At 45.0% G+C, this 20246-nt stretch overlaps 1 protein-coding gene across 1 annotated transcript in view; it reads right to left on the bottom strand.

The window, feature by feature from the left end:
• Positions 1–315: 315 nt before the first annotated feature.
• LOC109916967 (insulin receptor substrate 1-B-like) overlaps positions 316–20246 on the bottom strand; it is a 67898-nt gene continuing 47967 nt past the window's right edge. Inside the window, exon 3 of the mRNA XM_048620268.1 lies at positions 316–2094. Coding sequence (XP_048476225.1) covers positions 2087–2094 — 8 coding nt within the window. The 3' untranslated portion in view covers positions 316–2086. The remainder of the gene's footprint in view (positions 2095–20246) is intronic.

The raw sequence follows: 20246 nt of genomic DNA, 5'->3' as shown, positions 1-20246 counted from the left end.
GGGCAATTAGGGATGGCCTAGCCCAGTACATCAGAGCTACCATGATCTCATTGAGTGGCTGCAGAGAATGTTAATGGACAACCAGGATAAGCCCTTTGATGTAATGCATCCCACGTAGCTGCCATTTAGATATTTTGCCAATAAATACTCCTAGCACAGTTACAAAAAAAAAAATCGAAACTTAAACAAATTACTGGAGAAACTCAGCAGGTCTGGCAGCATCTGTGAAGATAGAAACAGAGCTAACATTTTGAGTTTAGTTTCTTCAGAACCTTCTGAAGAAGGGTCACTGGGTTTGAAATGTTATAACTCTGTTTCTCTCTCCACTGATGCTGCCAGATCTGCTGAGTTTCTCCAGCAATTTCTGTTTTTGTTTCAGATCTTCAGCATTCACAGTTCTTTAGTTTACTAAAAGTCGATTTAGCTGTGGCAAAATAAAAGAGCTTCAGGTGGATGGCATTAATCCTTCATAAAAACAGCCTCTGCTGTGTTTACATCCTTCTACCATGTCTTCCTGCTAACTAGGCACTAACTCAGTGGCTCCTGGGTATAATACTGCGTCCAAAGGACCAGGAGTCGGTCATTCATTTCCACAAATCTGCTCCCCTGTAACGATTGGCAAAAAAAATCAGGGCGGCTTGAAAAGAAGGGATTCATTTAATTATTCAACTTAACATTTATTGATTGTGTGAATATATAGGAATATCGGGGTAAAAGGGATCACTGTCAACCATCATTCAATCAGCTGAGACTCTGCTGATTAACCAATCAGTAAGGGAATCAGGGTGTTGCAAGGATGAACATGCTGGGTGACCAATGGCAGGAAAGTACAACATTTGGAGGTCATTTTATGGTGAAACTGCCAAGAATACAGCCGAGTGTTGGCAACACTTGCTGTAGGTCCCTTTGGTTGTGGCGAGAACCCGCTGCCCAGCGGAAAAGCGCACAGTGCTGCTCTTTATGAAACCCTAACACACACACACACACACGCACGCACGCGCACGCACACACACACACGCACAGACACACACACACAGACACACACACACGCACGCACACGCACGCACGCACAGACACACACGCAGACACACACACGCACACACACACAGACAGACAGACAGACAGACACGCACACGCACGCACGCACACTCCAAGCACCCCTTGGTAGGGGGGTCTGATTCTGTGTACAGGGTGCATGATGCCAAGATGGCACTGGCTGGTGAAGTCACTGGGTGCTGGTGAAGTTTGAGCTGGTAACTGAAGCAGGCCCTTGCCAGTCCAGGCAAGCGGCCATCTTCGTCCGAGAAAAGCTGGATTCAGAAGGCACCAGGAGTGTCACCTCTTCAGCACTGCATCTCTTACAGATTCTCTTGTGATTGGTTGCAGATGGTAGGAGAGGGAGGGCATGAGTTCTAAAGTTCAAACTGATCGATTTGGCACCTGTTCTCCCTATACACAAAAGGCGTAACAAGCCGACTGCAGCTGATTTAACAGGCAACGTTAAAGAAAAGCATCAAAGACAGTCACAACGGCGACATTCTTGAGTTAGGCAAGGGTAGTTTGCAAAACATTCAGCTGTTGTAGTGTGGGTGGTGTTGGGTCATTTCTCTACTTCAAATGGCATGGCTTCCTGCACATGTCCCTCCACATTGTTATCTCAGCCTGTAACCAGGCGCAGAGGAATCAACAAAGGAAGCTGGTCCAGTTCCCGACTGATGGGTCATTTGTCACTTTGAAGATTGGCGAGGCCACTTTATTTATTCTCACTACCTTCCCTCCACAACCCCTCACACTCCTCCAATCATCCACTTCTCCTCTTCCAAGAGGCAGTTCAAAACAGGAAGTGGGTAAGTCTGTGACACACAATATCCTGATGTACAGGGTTAAAGTAATACGTTATTTGTGAAGTCCAGCTCCTGAGGTGAGTTGGCTGTAGTTTGAAATGGCTGAAGACTGTTCCTTGGGGGTAAGTGTGGGTCAAATGAGGTTTGTTTGGTTGGTTGAGGGTGAGGGGACGTAGGTGAGAGTGGTTGCTCGGCTGAAGAATGTTCCTTCAGTGCTTCAGAAAGCAAGGGAGCGGCCCATATCAACAATCTGAAGGAGAAGAAGAACAACAAATTTAGACAGGGCCTTAACTTGTTACCATGGCAATAGGCTTGCCAATTGTAGCAGAAACCACTGCCCTAGCAAAATAGCATCATGCCAGTCAACAATGGGTATCTGATTGATTAACCAAACAATGTTTGTTAAGATAATGATATTGTGAACTGTGTCCGAGCACGAGCATCAGCTACGCCTCAGGCTGCAGCCCAGAAGTTAGCTAGGTACAGCTGGCCCCTCTTTTTACACATCGATATGATTGAAGTCTTGCCCACTTCTGAAGGCAATCTAATTTTAAAGCAAGCCAAACATAAAACAAATTAACAGCGCAGATTTCAAAGTCAGATCCCATTCATCAAACTGAGGTGGTGGTGTAGTGATAATGTCACTGGGCTAGTAATCCGGGCTAATACTCTGAGGTTGGGGGGAAGTGAATGGTGTAATTTAAATACAACTAATAAAATTTGGAATTGAAGTTAGTCTCAATGATGATGACATTTGTCATCAATGTCACTAATGCCCTTCAAGAAAGGAAATCTACTCTAACTCCACAGCAACATGGTTGGCTTTTCATGGCCCGGCAAGGGGAATTTCCTTCTTTAAGGAGCATGAGTGAACTAGATGAGTTTTAGCAATGGATCAATGTTAGTTTGATGGTCACCACTGCTGATGGCTTAATTTATACTTGATATTAAATTTCAATTACATCAGCTGGTAAGGTGGGATTTGAACTCCTGCACCACGAGATTACTAACCCAGTAACATTGCCAATACACTACTGTTCTCCAGGCCCAACCTCCTCTCTCTTTGTCAAGCTCCACTGGGCACCTATAGAATGGATTACCAACTCTCCAACCATTGAAAACAGTCTCAAATTTCATAAAATTCCATCAAGCTTCTTTGTTCTAAGGGCAACCTTCCTAGCTTTTCTGTAATCCCTCATTCCTGAAGCAATTCTAGTATATCACTTCTGAACCCGCAACAAGGCCTTCACAACAGTCTGGTGCCCAGAATTGGGAACCACAGTCTCAATAGGATTCAATAATTTTAGATATGCTCAGCAAAACTTCTTTGTACTCTCCGCCACTGTTTATGAAGCAATTGATAGCTTAGTGATATACTTTATAACCATGGTTTTGCCAGACAATTAAACACTACTTGGTTGTTCATCTTATGCAAACAGGTTCCCTTCTTTGAACATGACCCTACATCAAAACAATTATGTTAAAAAGCTACTTCTTTGGCTTTCAAGGGTTCCTGTTTTATTCTCATGCACTTATTTATTCACTTATGCAGTCAGGTTGTAACAATTTCTTTTGAATTGTTACACAGGGTATTTGGATTCACACAAAAGCAGAATTAGAAGAATTCATCAGGATTCTTAATAATTATCAATCCTCCATTAAACTTAAAAGCCACAACACACAAGGAAATAATTAATTTCCTAGATAATACAGTATTTAATTGGCACAAGATAATAGACCAAAGTTAGGGAAAAAAGTCTTTTTTAAAAAAAAACTGATAGACACTTCTACATTTAAAAAAATCCATCTCCTAAACCAACCTTCCACGGACTGGCGAGGTCACAGCTCATGCATTTCCATGATACACCCACAAACCTGGAACATTTTAACATTTTTAATGCACCTCAGAATTCAATCTCAGATTTAAATTTAATAATTGATACAGTGTTCATTAGAATAACATTGTAGGATCAGTTGGGAAACTAACATTTCATGATTGAATATAATCATATATTCAAAGTACCTTCACTGATTCATTTGGTTATTACTAAACCAATCATAACTTTTAGTTTCCTGACTAATCCGACAGCATTTATGACAATTTTTTTCTATCTATTGTAACTTCTGAACTTATGCAGCCTTAAGCTAGAGATTCCACATTCGCCTTCAATAGTTATCTCAATAGTTCTCAAGTTTTCCTGGCTCTCAGGTGGTTCAGCATTGCTTTGTTGAAGGGTTTGAAATTGTTCTTTCTCCTTTGCAGGCCCCTTCCTTCTCCCTCCTTTCTCCCCTTTAAAACCTCCCCCTTCTGCAAACCCCCCAACCCTGGCACGGTGGGGGACAGCGAACACCAGACCTGGCCAATGGCAAACCCTCCCCCATGGAAGCTCATGGAATGCCGAACCCCTCCCTCTCATGTCCATAAACCCGCACTAAATTTAACTGTATTCACCTCGATTTCCTTCAACACCTTGTTAGTTGTATAAAGTGTAAAAGTTATAAAAAACCCAAACATCTTTGATTGGGGCGGGGGGGGAGGGATTTTCAAGAATCATTCAATCCAGTTACACAGGCCTCTGATCCCTTTGCAGATGTCTGTAGCATTGATCAATGGAAGGAAGGCTGGATCAGTGAGAGATCCCATGAGGAGATTCCCCAGAATGGATCAACCCGAGTGTCGGAACTCCCAATACTGGACAAAACACAGACGTGGGCATGACAGTGACCTCAGCAGAACCATTTTGGGCTATTGGGACTGACACCTTTTTTGGATCTTAATATGACTGGGGTTTAAAGCAGGTATTGCCTCAGGTCGAAGAATCTGGTGCTGCAGACTTGACGGGCAGAAGGGCCTCCTCTGTACTGTATGATTCTATGAGCGTTTTCTTAGCTACAACTTCAAACTATGTCATGCCCCCTTGACCCACAGTACAATCGCAGGACGTGACTGGATGAAAATAGACACCAAGCCCTGTAAGGAGGACTATCCCAGATGAGTGAAGAAATATTTTCTGAGGAGGGTCTTGAAGAATGAGGAGACAGGGGAAAAGCAATGGGAATGCTCAAGTGGTTGGAATTATAGGAGGTAAGAGAGATAGGTAGGGCTGGAGGAGGTTACAGAGATAAAGATGTTGGGGCTGGAGGAGGTTACAGAGATAGGAGGAGTGTAGGGGGCTGGAGGGGGTTACAGAGTTAGGGTGGGGTTTAGACTAGGGGTTGTTACGGAGATTGGGAGAGGGGTGTAGGGGATGAAGGAGGGTATGGAGATGGGGAGGGGTGTAGGGACTGCAGGAAGTTAAACAGTTAAGGCGGGATGTAGGGTATAGAGATAGGGAGGGGTGTGGGGCTGGAGAAGGTTAAAGAGATAAAGATGTTGAAGCTGGAGGAGGTTACAGAATTAGGGAGGGTATAGGGTCTAGAGGGGATTACAGAGATAGGGAGGGTGTAGACTGGGGTAGTTACAGAGCTAAGGCGGGGTTGTAGGGTCTGGAGGAGAGTACTGAAATAGGGAGGGGATGAGGCCCCGGAGTGATTTGAAGAAAAGAATGAGAGGTTTTGAAGTAGAGTTGCACTAACATGAAAGGACCAAATGGATGACAGTTCCTCTCTTGTTTTGACAGGTTTTCTGCAGTAACACGTTACCAAGTTGTAAATGTCCTTGTATTGATTTAATTTTCAGGCTCTGTATGCTGCCTCAGCCCTCAGTTCTCTGGCACAAGCTTGCGACCAGCATTTATTAATTAAAATCTGGTACACCATGTACTGTCAGCTTCCCCAGTCAAATTGGGCCATTGTCCAGTACATTGACCATGTCTTCCCAGCAGCTGACAAACACCATCACTAGCCTCTCATTCTTCACATCTTCAGCCCCAAACTATAATCCAAAAACAATTCAGCAGGAATTATGAAATATTATTCTAATGGAACCGCATTCCGTCTACACTGATGTCCTGGTCTGCAGCTGCTTTCTAAAGAAAATACTTTAACATGATTTGAGCAAATGTTCTTTTCAGGGAAACACACACGCACACAAACTCTCTCATATACGCACAAACTCACTAACACACAGTCACACATAAACTCTCACATGCACACAGACTCACACAAACTCACACACAGACACGTGCACAAACACACACAGACTCACCCAAGCACATATGTATGCAGTGTACACACATACATCCATACAATAATGTACATACCTACACAACATACATACATAGGCAGGCACACAGACATACATGCACACAGATGCACATTCATACTCACACAGACACAAACACACACACAGGTGCACACATACATATGCTCACACGCAGGTGCACAAACACACACATGTACATTCACAGGCCATCACACAGATATACATTCACATACACACATAAATGTGCATTAACGTGTAATGAGCTTCTTATTGTAATATTGTTGGGTAAGTATCTGGTCGAGGGTAGCCCACCCTCTGCTCATTACAACTGTGCAAAACGTTATAACTTAAGTCTACCTGAAGTCAAGAAAAGTGCTATATAAATGCAAGTCTTTCTTTTCCAACATCCCACTACCAAGAAAGTAACAGGCCATTCAGCCTATCTGCTCTGTTCTGGTGTCTGCTCTAAACAAGCCTCCTCCCCCTCTTAGCAAATCCGCCTATTCCTTTCTCCCTGTGTTTATTCAGCTTCAATGTATCGAGACCCACGTTCTCCCCACTCCCTGTGGGATTGAGACCCACGTTCTCCCCACTCCCTGCGGGATCGAGACCCATGTTCTCCCCACTCCCTGCGGGATCGAGACCCACATTCTTGCCACTCCCTGTGGGATCGAGACCCACATTCTCCCCACTCCCTGTGGGATTGAATCCCACTTTCTCCCCACTCTATGGGTGAAGGCATTTGTCCTGAATTTCCAATGGGATTTATTAGGGACTGTCTGAGATTGATGGATTTGACCCAGCGACAGTGAATAGGATGGGGTCTCGTTTTAAATGCCCCATCCAAAACCCTGGCTCTAAAAGTGAACTCTGGCATTGGGAATGCATTCTGCCTTCAAGTCCTGATTTCAAGCACGACTGACATTAAAAATAGGCACTGCGCTGAAAGAGATAGAAGTTTATATATAAATCCATCAAGTATATCCCACCCCACCAAAGCTAAATCTGTACGTGATTCATGGAAAGTGGGGCCTGCAGTTAAACGGACAGCGATACACTTGCCACATGAATGAAACACTATCTGACACAAGGCCCTGAATTATGGGATGTTTGGAATATGAGTCATAATTTCTGTCTTGGGTTAATGGGCATATTCAGGATTCCTTACTTGGGCCTGTGAAATAGCTCGGGCCTACTGAAGGCTTTGTCCACTTCAGCTTCTCTGATGCACAACCTGCTCTCGGATACTATGCATGGGTCTAGATGGTGGTGGGGGGTGGGGAAGGGGGGAACCAAACCTCTGGGAATGGCCCAAAGAAACCCCCAGGGATTAAAAAAAAAGTATTGCCAAATCTGGGTGGGGATTGGGGAGGGTGATACTGGTGAGTAAAGACAGGAGAAATGAAAAAGTGTAAGGAGGCTTCGCTAGCCTTCGGTGACCTTGATTGGACTTGAGCCGGTCAATACAGTTAGGACTTGTCCATCCGAACAACTAGGCCTCTCTGTTCCTTTTTGGACTGGAGGTGGGCACAGCAAGGATGGATGTTCCCAGGAGACAAAAGGCAGATTTGTGCAGGTAGGGGCATCTCATGGACCCTCCAGGATGAAATCCAACCAGAGGAGGATGCTCTGCAAGCACACATGCCAGCTGCCAAATTCACTGTCATCATTTGCTCTCCTCTCCACCAGATCCCAGGCCACAGGGTTTCCCACATTTGGAAAGGGCCTCTCCTCAGAAACCTCTGCAGCCACACTTCACTGAACTCTAGGCCACCTCTCCAAGTATCACCTTGAATCATAGAATCCCTACACTGTGGAAACAGGCCCTTCGGCCCAACAAGTCCACATCGACCCTCACAGCATCCCACCCAGACCCATCCCCCTATAACCCATCTAATCTACACATCCCTGAACACTATGGGCAATTTAGCATGGCCAATCCACCGAGTCTGCACATCTTTGGACTGTGGGAGGAAACCGGAGCACCCGGAGGAAACCCACGCAGACACAGGGAGAACGTGAAAACTCCACACAGACAGTTGCCCAAGGGTGGAATCGAACCCAGGACCCTGGCACTGTGATGCAGCAGTGCTAACCACTAAGCCACCATGCCGTCCCTTTGGCTCGCCAGACGACCTTCCAGCACATTAAAGGCCATTCCATTGTCATCCTCTGAGCTGGTGGCTCCACATAAGCTTGTTCCCATCCTCTCGCCATTTCCCCCATCAGTATATACTCCTATTCCTTTGTCCCTCATGTGTTTATACCCAATGTATCAACACTCATCATCTCAACTAATGTCTCCTCTCCCACTTATGCACTCTTTCTTTTCAACCTTTGAAAGTACATGCACAAGTACATTTTTTGAAAAATTCAGTCACAGATGGGCTAAACCAGCATTTATTGCCCATCCCTAACCGTCCAGAAGGCTGTTAAGAGTCAACCACATTATTGTGGGTCTGGAGTCACATGTAGGCCAGACCAGGTAAGGATGGCCATTTCCTTCCCTAAAGGACATCAGTGAAGAAGATGGGTTTTCCTGACAATCAACAATGGTTTTATGGTCATTGTTAGACTCCTAATTCTAGATATTTATTTAATTCAAAATCCACCTTCTGCCATGGTGGGATTCAAACCCCAGGTCCCCAGAACATTACCTGGGTTTCTGGATTAATAGCCTGGCGATAATACCACAAGACCGCTTTCTGACCTTGACAACATTCAAGACTATGGGCTAAGTGCTAGAAAGTGGGATTAATTGAGATAGGGCAGCACAGACTCAATAGGCCGAAGGGTCTCTTCTGCACTGAATGACACTCTGTCTCTCTGACACTCTCTCTCTCCTTCTGTCTCTCTCTCCACAACTCACCCTCTCTCTCTATAACTATCTTTCTCTTGCCCTCTCTCTGTCTATGATTCTTTCTGACTCTCTCCCCCGCTCTCTCTAGGACTCTTCTATCCCTCTCCCCATGACACTCTCTCCAACCCCCTCTACAATGTTCTCTCTCTCTGAATTTCTCTTTCTCTTTCTCCCTTGTTCTGTATGACTCTCCCCTCTCTTTTTCTCTCTGGATCTTTCTCTCTATGGCTCTTCCATCCCCAAGTCCTTCTCTCTGACTGTCTCTCCCTCTTTCTATGACACTCCTACTGCCTCTCTCTCTCTTTGCCTCTCTCTGAACATCTGTCTCTCTCTCCATTTCTCTGACTCTCTACGACTCCCCTATCTCTAATCATCTCTCTCAGTATGACCCCCTTTTTAAGATGCCACTTTCTATGGCTCCCTCTCATTAGGACTCTATCACTCCATGAGTCTTTCATTATGCCTCTTTCTCTCTCTGTGATGTTCCCTTCATCTCTCTATTACACTTTTTACACCCTTCTCTCTACGGCTGTCTCTATGAATCTTGCCGTCTCTAACATTCACTCTTTCTATGATTCTCTCTTCCTTTCTATGATTCTCTCCCTCTACAACTTTCTCTTTATGACACACTCATTATCTCTATTAGGTTTGCTGTCTCACAGCGCCAGCGACCCAGGTTCGATTCCAGCCTTGGTCATCCGTCTGTGTAGAGTTTGCACACTTTCCCTGTGTCTGTCTGGGTTTCCTCTGGGTGCACCAGTATCTTCCCACAGTCCAAAGATGTGCAGGTTAGGTGAATTGGCTGTGCTAAATTGCCCATTGTGTCCAGGGATATGTAGGATAGGTGGATTAGCCATGGGAAATGCAGGGTTACAGGGATGCGGTAATGGGGCGGGTCTGGGTGGGATGATGTTTGGAGGGTCAGTGTGGACTTGATGGGCCGAATGGCCTGTTTCCACACTGTAGGGATTCTATTACTCTATTCTGTCTCTTTTTGACAGTCTCTCTCTCCCTCCCTATGAATTTCTCTCTATATGACACTCTCTGAATTCTCTCTCTCACTCCCCCATGAGTCTCTCTCATTGACTCTCTCTCGACATGACACCCTCTGTCTTTCTTTCCCTCTCTCTCTCCTCCCTCCCTCACCCACTGCTTCTGGGAGTGAGTTCCACAATGTCTCCACTCTCCTGAAGTCTCATTCAGATTTATGAGCCACTGTCCGATATTGATACTCTCCCTAGTTTCCAAGAATCACTAGCCATTTGGAAAACAAGGTGAGCAAAAGACACAGATAGGAGCAGAAGATGGCCATTCAGCCTGGCAGATTTCAGCTTGAACTTTAACTCCAGATATCTAACTTTGCTCCAGATTTGTCTGAACTCTATTGTACCTTCTATCTTGAATTTTTAAATGGAAGGTGGAATGTGTGCCCCTTCTTGTTCTGGGTTTTAACCCCCTCATGCCCCAGGCAAAAGTAATTTCTCTGCAACTCCCTTCGATCACATCGAACGCCTCCATTCCTGTAGCACCCACCACAGCCACAGAACGTCCCAAAGCAGCTAGCAGGCTAATGCGGTACTTCTGAGGTACTGGTCCAGACCCCGAGGCTGTGCAACTTGAGGGGCCTCCACTGTGTCACATGAATCACAGAAGGTAGGTCTGCAGGTACAACAAGTAATTAGGAAGGCAAATGGAATTTTGTCCTTCATTGCTAAAGGGATTGAAATTAAAAGCAGAGAGGTTATGTTGCAGCTGTACGAGGTGCTGGTGAGGCCACACCTGGAGTACTGTGTGCAGTTTTGGTCTCCTTACTTGAGAAGGGATGTATTGGCACTGGAGGGGGTGCAAAGGAGGTTCACTAGGTTGATTCCGGAGTTGAGGGGGTTGGCTTATGAGGAGAGACTGAGTAGATTGGGATTATATTCATTGGAATTCAGAAGATTGAGGGGGGATCTTATAGAAACATATAAAATTATGAAGGGAATAGATAAGATAGAAGTAGAGAGGATGTTTCCACTGGCAGGTGAAGCTAGGACAAGAGGGCATAGCCTCAAGACTAGAGGGAGCAGATTTAGGACTGAATTGAGAAGGAATTTCTTCACCCAGAGGGTTGTTAATCTATGGAATTCCTTGCCCAGTGAAGTAGTTGATGCTACTTCAGTAAACGTTGTTTAAAAAAAGTAGATTTTTTTTGAACAATAAAGGAATTAAGGGATACAGGTAAGTGGATCCGAGTCCATGAAAAGATCAGCCATGATCTTATTGAATGGCGGAGCAGGCTCGAAGGGCCACACGGCCTACTCCTGCTCCTAGTTCTTATGTTTTTATGTACCTCCCAGACGGCCACAACAGCCCCCCACCCCACCCCACCCCCAACCCCCATGTGCTTTCTGACACTTGCCACCCTGACAACCAGAAGAATTAATGACTTGCAGGAAACTGACCGTCAATGTGCACACAGCAAGGTCCCACAACTATCTTATCATCTGCTTTGTCAGTGATGGGGTGGGTTAGGGGATAAATATTAGCCTCCAGCAACACTAGGGAGAGCTCTTTTCCCAACAGTGACTGTACGATTCTATTTTTCAAAACTCTCTATCTCCCCCAAGGAGAGGGGAAAGGGGAGACAGCACCTCCAATTGGCTCAGTGCACCCTCCAAGTAGCTGGCTAGACGTTGTGTGCAAATCTCAGGGCCCAGGGACTCGAATCCACCTTCTGACTCAATGACACAAAAAGAGATAGGTAACTGTCTGTCAGAGAAAGAGCTGGGCGCTGTTCAAACAGGAGCCGAGGAAGGACTGGAATGGGTTAATACGAAATGGGCTGCAGGGAGATTGGGGATCTTGAAAGGATGCCGACTCGCGAGAGACTGCTGCTGGAACATTCTGGCATACAAACTTTGTCTCTCAGCCACCCTCACTGTGGGCCCCATCCCTTTCGAATTCTGAGAATTACAGGCCAGGGCGACTAATTTTCTCTCGATAAAAAATGTTTTGTAATCTGATCTTACAGACTGGGTGGCGTGTACAGAAGGTGAGGTGTGGGCTAGTGAACAGAGCAGCAGTGTGGAGCAGGTTCCCACTAGACCCCTCAACTCTGCAATTGCCATACCCAGCACCCCATGCTTCCCAATGTCATCTCCTGCACTCCACATTACTGTCAACTTGCTGTGTCCTTTCCTTTGTACAGTCTATCGTGCCAGCATACAGCTTCACAGTGGTAACTAGGCACTGGGCTGACTCGTCGCTGACTTGTGAGAGGCAGCATATCCCCCAGGGTCTAATCAGCTCGAAAAATGATTGTCTATGTTTGATTCACTTTTGTATCATCTCCCAGTTCCTCCGTTTCTAACGGCCTCACTGCCTTGCGCTGCTGTGCAATGCCCTTTGTAACTTTGCCTCCACCCCTCTCTCTATCTCAGTAACCCACCAAGAGCTCTGCACTCCTCCAATTCTGGCTTCCCCTTATTCCCATTTCCCCACCATTGGAGGTCATGCCTTCAGCTGTCTCGGCCCCGAGCTCTGGAATTCTCTCCTTAAACTTCTCCAACTCACGTTTTCTCTCTCTCCTCTTTGAAGACGCTCCTTAAAGCCAACCTCTCCGACTAAGCTTGCAGTTGCCTATCTCCTTGAGTGGCTCAGGATGGGAGTGGGGAGCACAGATATGGGTCGCATTTCAGATGAAGGTCCTAATGATTATTCACAAATGTATTATAATTGGCCTGTGGTGTGTTTTCTGGTGCTGTTGGGGTTGTAATGTCAGAAAGTAAATGGGTGATGGGGTAGGGGGTGGAGGGGGGGTTGTGGTGACAGAGGATATAGGGATACCCCCTCGAGTCGCACACGCTAGCGGTCTGTGTGTGAAGAAGTGTCGGCTGGGGAGGACAATAGGCATTTTGGCCAAGCTCAATTCCTGGATACAAAGGGACTTTCTGTTTATTCTCTCATTGGATGTGGGCATCACTGGCAAGGCTGTCCTCAATTGCCCTTTGAACTGAGTGGCTTGTTCGGCTATTTCGGAGAGAAGTTAACAGTCAAGCCCACCATTAAAGGTCTCAAGTCACGTGTAAGGACCTTCCTTCTATAAGGAGGACCAGGTCAGTTTTTTTTTACAGCAGTGACAGTTGTCACAATTACTGCCATGGGAATGAGCTTCCAACTCCATACTGATGAACTGAATTTAAATTGCACCAGTGCCGTGATTTGAACCCATGTCCCCAGAGCATTGGCCTCTGGATTTTTAGCCTGACGACAGTCCCACGACATTCCGTCTCCCATGTGTGGAGCGCTGGAAATGGATGAGAAAGGTTCTGGACCAAACCTCTGACTGACATAAACCACTCCCCAGCTGCTTTGGGTTCGACTGAATCACATTCAAAATGGACAGAAAGACTGATTTACCACTAAATCAAATCCCTCACCATGGCGTTACTTTTAAGGTCGGGCTTTAAGTAGCTTTTAGACACTTTTTGTTTGAAGAATGTAGGAAAGTGGGTCAGACCAAGAGATAACTCAGCCACAAATTGCACTCAATGTGAAGAGGGATCCAGTTCGTGTGACCTTTCCAGCTGATGGAAATGACAGGTGTTAATGTGCAACTGGGCTCAGAGCCCACAGCAGCTGGAGCTCAGCTCCCAACAGCAACACAACACTGCACGGCAGCACTGCACTGAATGTCCACCACAGTCCCCATCAAACGCTCCAAGGACAGGTACAATACAGGGTTAGATACAGAGTAAAGCTTCCTCTACACTGTCCCCATCAAACACTCCCACAACAGGACAGCACAAGGTTAGAAAAGTGCTTGTGGGGTAAAGGGGCAATAGTGGGCTGCAGTAACAGCCTCTCTCATGATAGTTGTTTCCTCTAGTTACCCAATGGAACAAGATTATCTGGATGTGTTGTTTGTAGGAACTTGCAGCTTTTGCTGCCTTGCTGCAGCAGCCACACTTCAAATGTATCTCATGGACTGTAAATACCTCTGAAACATCCGAATCCTGTAGCCACACCAGCTCACTCTCACTGCTTTGTTTTATTACGCTCGTTCTGTACTCGGCATTGAGTGCCTACAATTGGGAATGTTTCCTCACTGGGATGAGCAATAAATAGCAAAGTACCACTCAACACTGAAAGAAAATACAATTACATACACACACATCACATGTACCTGACAAATCTACATGCATATCACACACACATAGGCATGTACACAATCCCAAACAGGAGGCTAGTTCATGGAATATTTTCAGGACAGAGGTAGATAGATTCTTGACTGACAAGGTAGTCAGAGGATAGATATTAAAGTGGAGTTGAAGACCACAATCAGGTCAACCCCAATCTTATCATTCAAACTTTAAAGGCTGAATGTCCTGCTCCTAATCCCATTTCCTACGTCCATACATCACATCTGCAGATACATACACAGTCACAGCAAAAACAAATATTCTAAAAGGATGTTTCCACGCGGGGGAATAGTTTCAAAGTAAAGTTGAAGACAGAGATGAGGAGAAATTTATTCTCTCAGAGTGTCATTCATCTCTCTCCCAGAGAGCATTGGAAATATTCAAGGCTGAGACAGACAGATTTTTGATCAATAAAGAAGTCGAGCATGCATTGGGCGAGTGGTCCATAGGTGAATTAACATACATATCTATATATATTGTGTAAGTTACATCAGTACACAATTTTGTGTCACACGTTCATACACATCACCTTAAAACCATAGAAATTGGAAAAGGTTGTTTGACCACTCAAGTCTGCTTGCCATTCAATAGGATCATGGCTGGTCTGACATTCCTTATGTCCAACTTCCTGTCTTTTCTCTGTAACTGCTGATTCCCCTCCTGATCACAATCTCTCACAGCCTTAAATACACACGAAGACTCTGCCCTCACAACTACTCTGTAGCAAGGAGTTCCAAAGACTGTGTTCCTCCAGCTCCACACTGTGTTATCTCAGACTCCAGTATCGGCAGTTCTTACTATCTCTCTGAGAGGTGAAATTCCAACTCATCTCTGTCTTAAATTGGCACCCCTTTATTCTGAGACTAATGCCCTCATTTGAACAGGTACATGACTAGGAAAGGTTTAGAGCGATATGGGCCAAATGGGACTAGTTAATTTTGGGATACCTGGTCAGCTTGAATGAGTTGGACCAAAGGGTCGCCTCTGTTCTGTTTGTCTCTAGACTCTGGTTCTAGACTCTCCCATGAGGGGAAACATCCTCTCATCCATCTAAACTCCAGTGAGTAGAGTCCCAACCTGTTTAACTGTTGCTCATAAAACAATTCCTCTATACCAGGAATCACCCTCATGAAGATTCTATGAACTGCCTTCAATGAAATAATATCTTTCCTTACATAAAGGGACCAAAACTGCTCACAGTACTTTTAGAGTACACATTTACCTATACATATAGATACATTTGTATGCATTCAAACTGAGACGTGTAAATGCACACCACTATCGACCTGCCAAACATCAAAGGGCATAGTCAGCTGCTGGAGCTGGCACTGAAACATAGTCAACATTACTTCGCTGTGTGTGACAGACACCTGGGGGTATCAAAGGAGGTCACACAGGGAGGGGATGGGTGCTGAAACAGTGGCACCCTGGTAAGTGCTGGTGAATTCAATAAAAAATCTACAGCTCTCATCCTGTCAGCATCAGTAAATCTCCACAGGCAGTTGACCACTTAAACAGAGTTCTGGAAAAACTGAGCAACAACCAGAAACTTTAAGCCCAAACAAATCAGGTTTTGAAATGAGCTGGCCCCTTTCTGCCCGAATCAAGTCAAAGGTTCAAATCATATTCAACAACCAACACTGAGATAATGTACCATGCTTTTTACATGGATCAAGAATTCTAAATATTCAGACTAACAGGAAAGAATTTCACTCTAACAACAGTGCATCCACTAGGAGTGAATGAGAAGAGGTTTAGTTCCACTGGGATGGTGTATAATGTCAGGGAAGGGAATGGGTTTGGATACATTGATATCGTGTACAATGGGAGTTAATGGGAAGAGGTTTGGTTACACTGGGATTGTGTATAATGGGAATGAATAGGAAGGGGTTTGGATGCATTGATATTGTATACAATGGGAATGAATAGGAGGGAGTTTGGATACAATGATATTGCGTACAATGGGAGTGATTGGGAAGGGATCTGGGTCCATTGGGATTGTGTACAACGGGAAAGAATGGAAAAGGATTTGGATACATTGGGATTGTGTACAACGAGAGTATGAGAAGTGATGTGTATTCTTTGGGATTGTGCACAATGGGAGCCAATGTGCAGTATAGGTCCATTGTAATCGTGTACAATGGGAGCGAATGGAAAGGGGTTGGATCCAAAGACGTTGTGTACAATGGGAGTGAATGGGAAGGGTTTGATTGTTATGTATATTTGTTACAAATACAGTAAAAAGTGTAGTACAATGTCGCCACTCTCCGGAGCCATTTTAAAACACAGAAATAAACCAGAGTATAATGGTAGAAAAATAAAGAAATAATGTTAAAAGTTCAACACTACAGTCCTTCATCGAATCACAGAATCCCTAGTGTGGAAGCAGGCTATTCGGCCCATTGAGTCTACACTGAATCTCTCAAGAGCATCCCACCCAGACTCACTTCCCTACCCTAGTCCTGTAACCTTGCATTTCCCACGTCTAATTCACCTAGCCTGCACATCCCTGGACATTATGGGCAATTTAGCATGACTAATCCACCTAAGCTGCATACCTTTGGACTATAGAGGGGAACCAGAGCACCCGGAGGAAGCTCATGCAAACACGGGGAGAATATGCAAACTCCACAAAAACAGTCGCTTGAGGACAAAATCGAACACAGGTCCCTGGCACTGTGAGGTAGCAGTGCTAACCACTGAGCCACTGTACCCTTACTAAGTGCTTAGCTATGGGCTTGGATCCGGGTTCATCCACCCCAAAGCTGAGACCTATATCAGCACAAAGCAGTTGGCCAGCCTTAAGTCCCTTTACTGCGTCACCGCCACAGAACCGTGTCGCCATTCTTTGGCACCATCTTGCCTCTACTGACAATGTCACCACCATGAGACCGCACTTGGATGATCATGGAAATGCAACCACTGCTGAAGCTGCCGGGTCCTGTACCTGGCACTGGGCCCAAACATGCGTCCTTCCACCGCCAATGGGAACAAACCTTGACTCTTGTCGCACTGGACACCCTGATGCCGTTCGATCTCTCCTCAAGAAGTAAGGAAGGTTAAAGTTTTAAAAAAAGAGAAAGAGAATAAAGGGAAAAGCGGACAGAGCAAAAAAACTCCGGGCTTCTGGGCTCAGGAGGCTGAATGCTGGGCTGTTACTCTACTGCCGTCTTGCCCAGGTCAATTGGGATTGCGTACAATGGTAGCAAATGGGAAGGGGTTTGGTTCCATTGGGATTGCGTACAATGGAATAGTTGGGAAGGTGGTTGGCACATTGATGGTTGTGTACAATGTGAGCAAAAAGGAAGGGGTTGGTCCACTGAGACTGTGTACAGTGGGAGTGAACAGGAAGGGGTTCGGTTCCCTTGGGATTGTGCACAATAGGAGTGGATGAGAAGGGGTTCAGATAAACTGGGATCGTATGCTATGGGAGTGAATGCGAAGGGGTTTGGTTTCATTAGGGTGGTGTAGAATGGAAGTGAATGGGAAGGGATTTGGGTCCATTGGGATGGTGTCAAATGGGAGTGAATGCGAAGAAGTTTGGTTCCATTGGTTTTGGGTCCAGAGAGTTGTGTACAATGGGAGTGAATGGGCTGGGATTGGGTCGATTGGGATGGTGTACAATGGGAGTGAATGGGAAGAGTTTTGAGTCCATTGAGATGTGTAAAATAGGAGCAAATGGAATAGGATTGGTCCATTTGGATGGCGCATAATGGAAGTGAATGGGAAGGAGTTTGGATTCATTGACTTAGAGATGTAAGCATGACCTTTTGAACCAAAGGTGACTTGTTACATGAATTGTTAATCACAGACCTTGCCAATCAATCACCGATAATACATCCTCAATCAAAGCTAAATATGAAGATAAAATTCTCCAAATGGAACATAAGAGCAGAACACAATATCTCTCTCAGCAAAATCTCAATGATGGTGCATAAAATTTGTAAAAAATCCACTTTGACACCCACCTATTAGGTTTTTCTTAAATTTACTGGATTATAGCTGTCACTGGCTGGATCAACATTTATTGCCCATCCCTAATGGCTCAGGGGGACAGTTAAGAGTCAAGTACATTGCTGTGGGTCTGGATCGTGTGTGGGCACATGTATTGTGTGGTTTTGGTCCCCTAATTTGAGGAAAGATGTAGTGGCATTGGAAGCAGTTCAGAGGAGGTTCACTAGATTGATTCCAGAGATGAGGGGCTTGTCGTATGAAGAGAGATTGAACAGTTTAGGCCTATACTCTCTGGAATTTAGAAGAGGGGAGATCAAATTGAGGTATTCAAGATGATAAAATAGACATGGAGAGGATGCTTCCTCTCATGGGGCATTCTAGGATGAGAGGTCATAGTCTTAGGATAAGGGGTAGCAAATTTAAAACAGAGTTGAGGAGAAACTACTTCTCCCAAAGGGTTGTGAATCTGTTGAATTTGCTACCCCAAAGTGCGGTGGATGTTGGGACAGTGAGTAAATTTAAGGAGGAGATTTTTAATTGGTAATGGGTTGAAGGGTTATGGGGAGAAGGCAGGAAAATGGGGGTGAGGAGCATATCACCATGATCAAATGGCAGACTTCAATGGGCCGAATGGCCTAATTCTGCCTCTATATCTTATGAACTTATAAGGTCGGACCAGCTAAGGATGGCAGACTTCCTTCCGCAAAGGATATTAGTGAACCAGATGTGTTTTTATGACAATTAATATTGGTTACATGACACCAATAGACAAGCCAATTTTTTTAATGTACTGAATTTCAATGTCACCATCTGTCATGGTGGATTGAACCCATGTCCCCGGAACATCTGCTTAGGTTCTGGCTTACTAGGTGTGTGACATTATTACTGCACTCGTGCCTCCCTATAAAATGGTGCTACAGATGGGGAAGGGTGTGAAGAGGCTTCAGAATTTGACATTACAACATTGACTCAGCAACGTTAGAATGAAGTAAATGGTGGCTGTAAAGCATGACTCTGAAAAGTGGATACAGGAAGCGAGGAATATGGATAGGAAGCGAGTACCTTGGGAATGCTACTTCATGGACCATGTAAACAGGTCAAATAAGAATCCCCTTGGGAATTTTGAACTGAATTCACCTTAGAAACAGTCTGATCCGATCTGTACACTTTGACCAACCTCAGGTAACTAATCCTCTCCCAGCTCTCAACCAGAGTGCTCCCTCCCTCTCCCTGACTCTAAATGCTCAGTAACTCCACATTCTTATTTTATGAATCTCTCCTTGATATCCAGAGTTTACACATCAGCTGGAACCATTCCTGAGTGTTGATGGTCTGTTTACATGAGGGAGACAGTACCAAGGAATCTTTCTATTGTTAATGAAAATACAAGTGCCTTTGAGTTAGACTGAAAAGGTTCAACAGCTTTCAACACTCTGGTCTTAGCTACTCTGCAACTTAACTTTGGTTCCCCAAAATGAAAGGTGAAGGCAGGAGTTTTGGCACTCTCAATTTCCTTACTGTTTTGGAATGAAGACACTTACACCATCTCCTACTCTACATTTGCTCTTCAAATAGGCTCTCAAAACCTTTCTGACCTCCCTCCACATTCCTTTCTCCTAAGTGTCAGCTAGCTTTTCAACTCCAAATATATGTGTTCTAACCAACATGTTTTACTCCATTGAATCTTCTCTCAGTTCTAGCTTAAAACTATTTGCACTATGACCCTTGCCCTTTCACCTACCTTTGATGGTGCTCCCAAAGACAGTCAAGCCAGCAGCCAAGTTTCTCAATAATAATTTTTTGAACTTAGGGCACTTGGAGCTTCCTCTGTTCACTGGACCCTGCACTGAATAATTCTTGCCAGGCACTTCTGTAAGGTCCATCAGGCAAAAGGCAGATGATCCTCTTGCCCCAAGCCCCAGCCTATAATGAACAGAAACTAAATCCTTATCCATTGGTTCCAAAAACTAAATATCACGCTAGAGTAAACCACTTCCATTGTATATAATACCAACAAACTGAAACTCCTTCCCATTGCATTGATGTCCAATGGATTAAACCCTGTCCATCTTAAACCAATTCTACGGTGGCTCAATGGTCAGCACTGCTGCCTCACAGCACCAGGGACCCGGGTTTGATTCCACCCTCAGGTGACTGATTGTGTGGAGTTTGCACATTCTCCCTGTGTCCCAGAGATAGTAGGAACTGTAGATGCTGGAGAATCTGAGATAACAAGGTGTAGAGCTGGATGAACACAGCAG

This window comes from Rhincodon typus, chromosome 45 (assembly GCF_021869965.1).
Source record: "Rhincodon typus isolate 14 chromosome 45, sRhiTyp1.1, whole genome shotgun sequence".
Classification (NCBI taxonomy): Eukaryota; Metazoa; Chordata; class Chondrichthyes; order Orectolobiformes; family Rhincodontidae; genus Rhincodon; species Rhincodon typus.
Note: the sequence above shows the minus strand (reverse complement) of the source record. Positions and strands in the feature narration are given on the sequence as shown.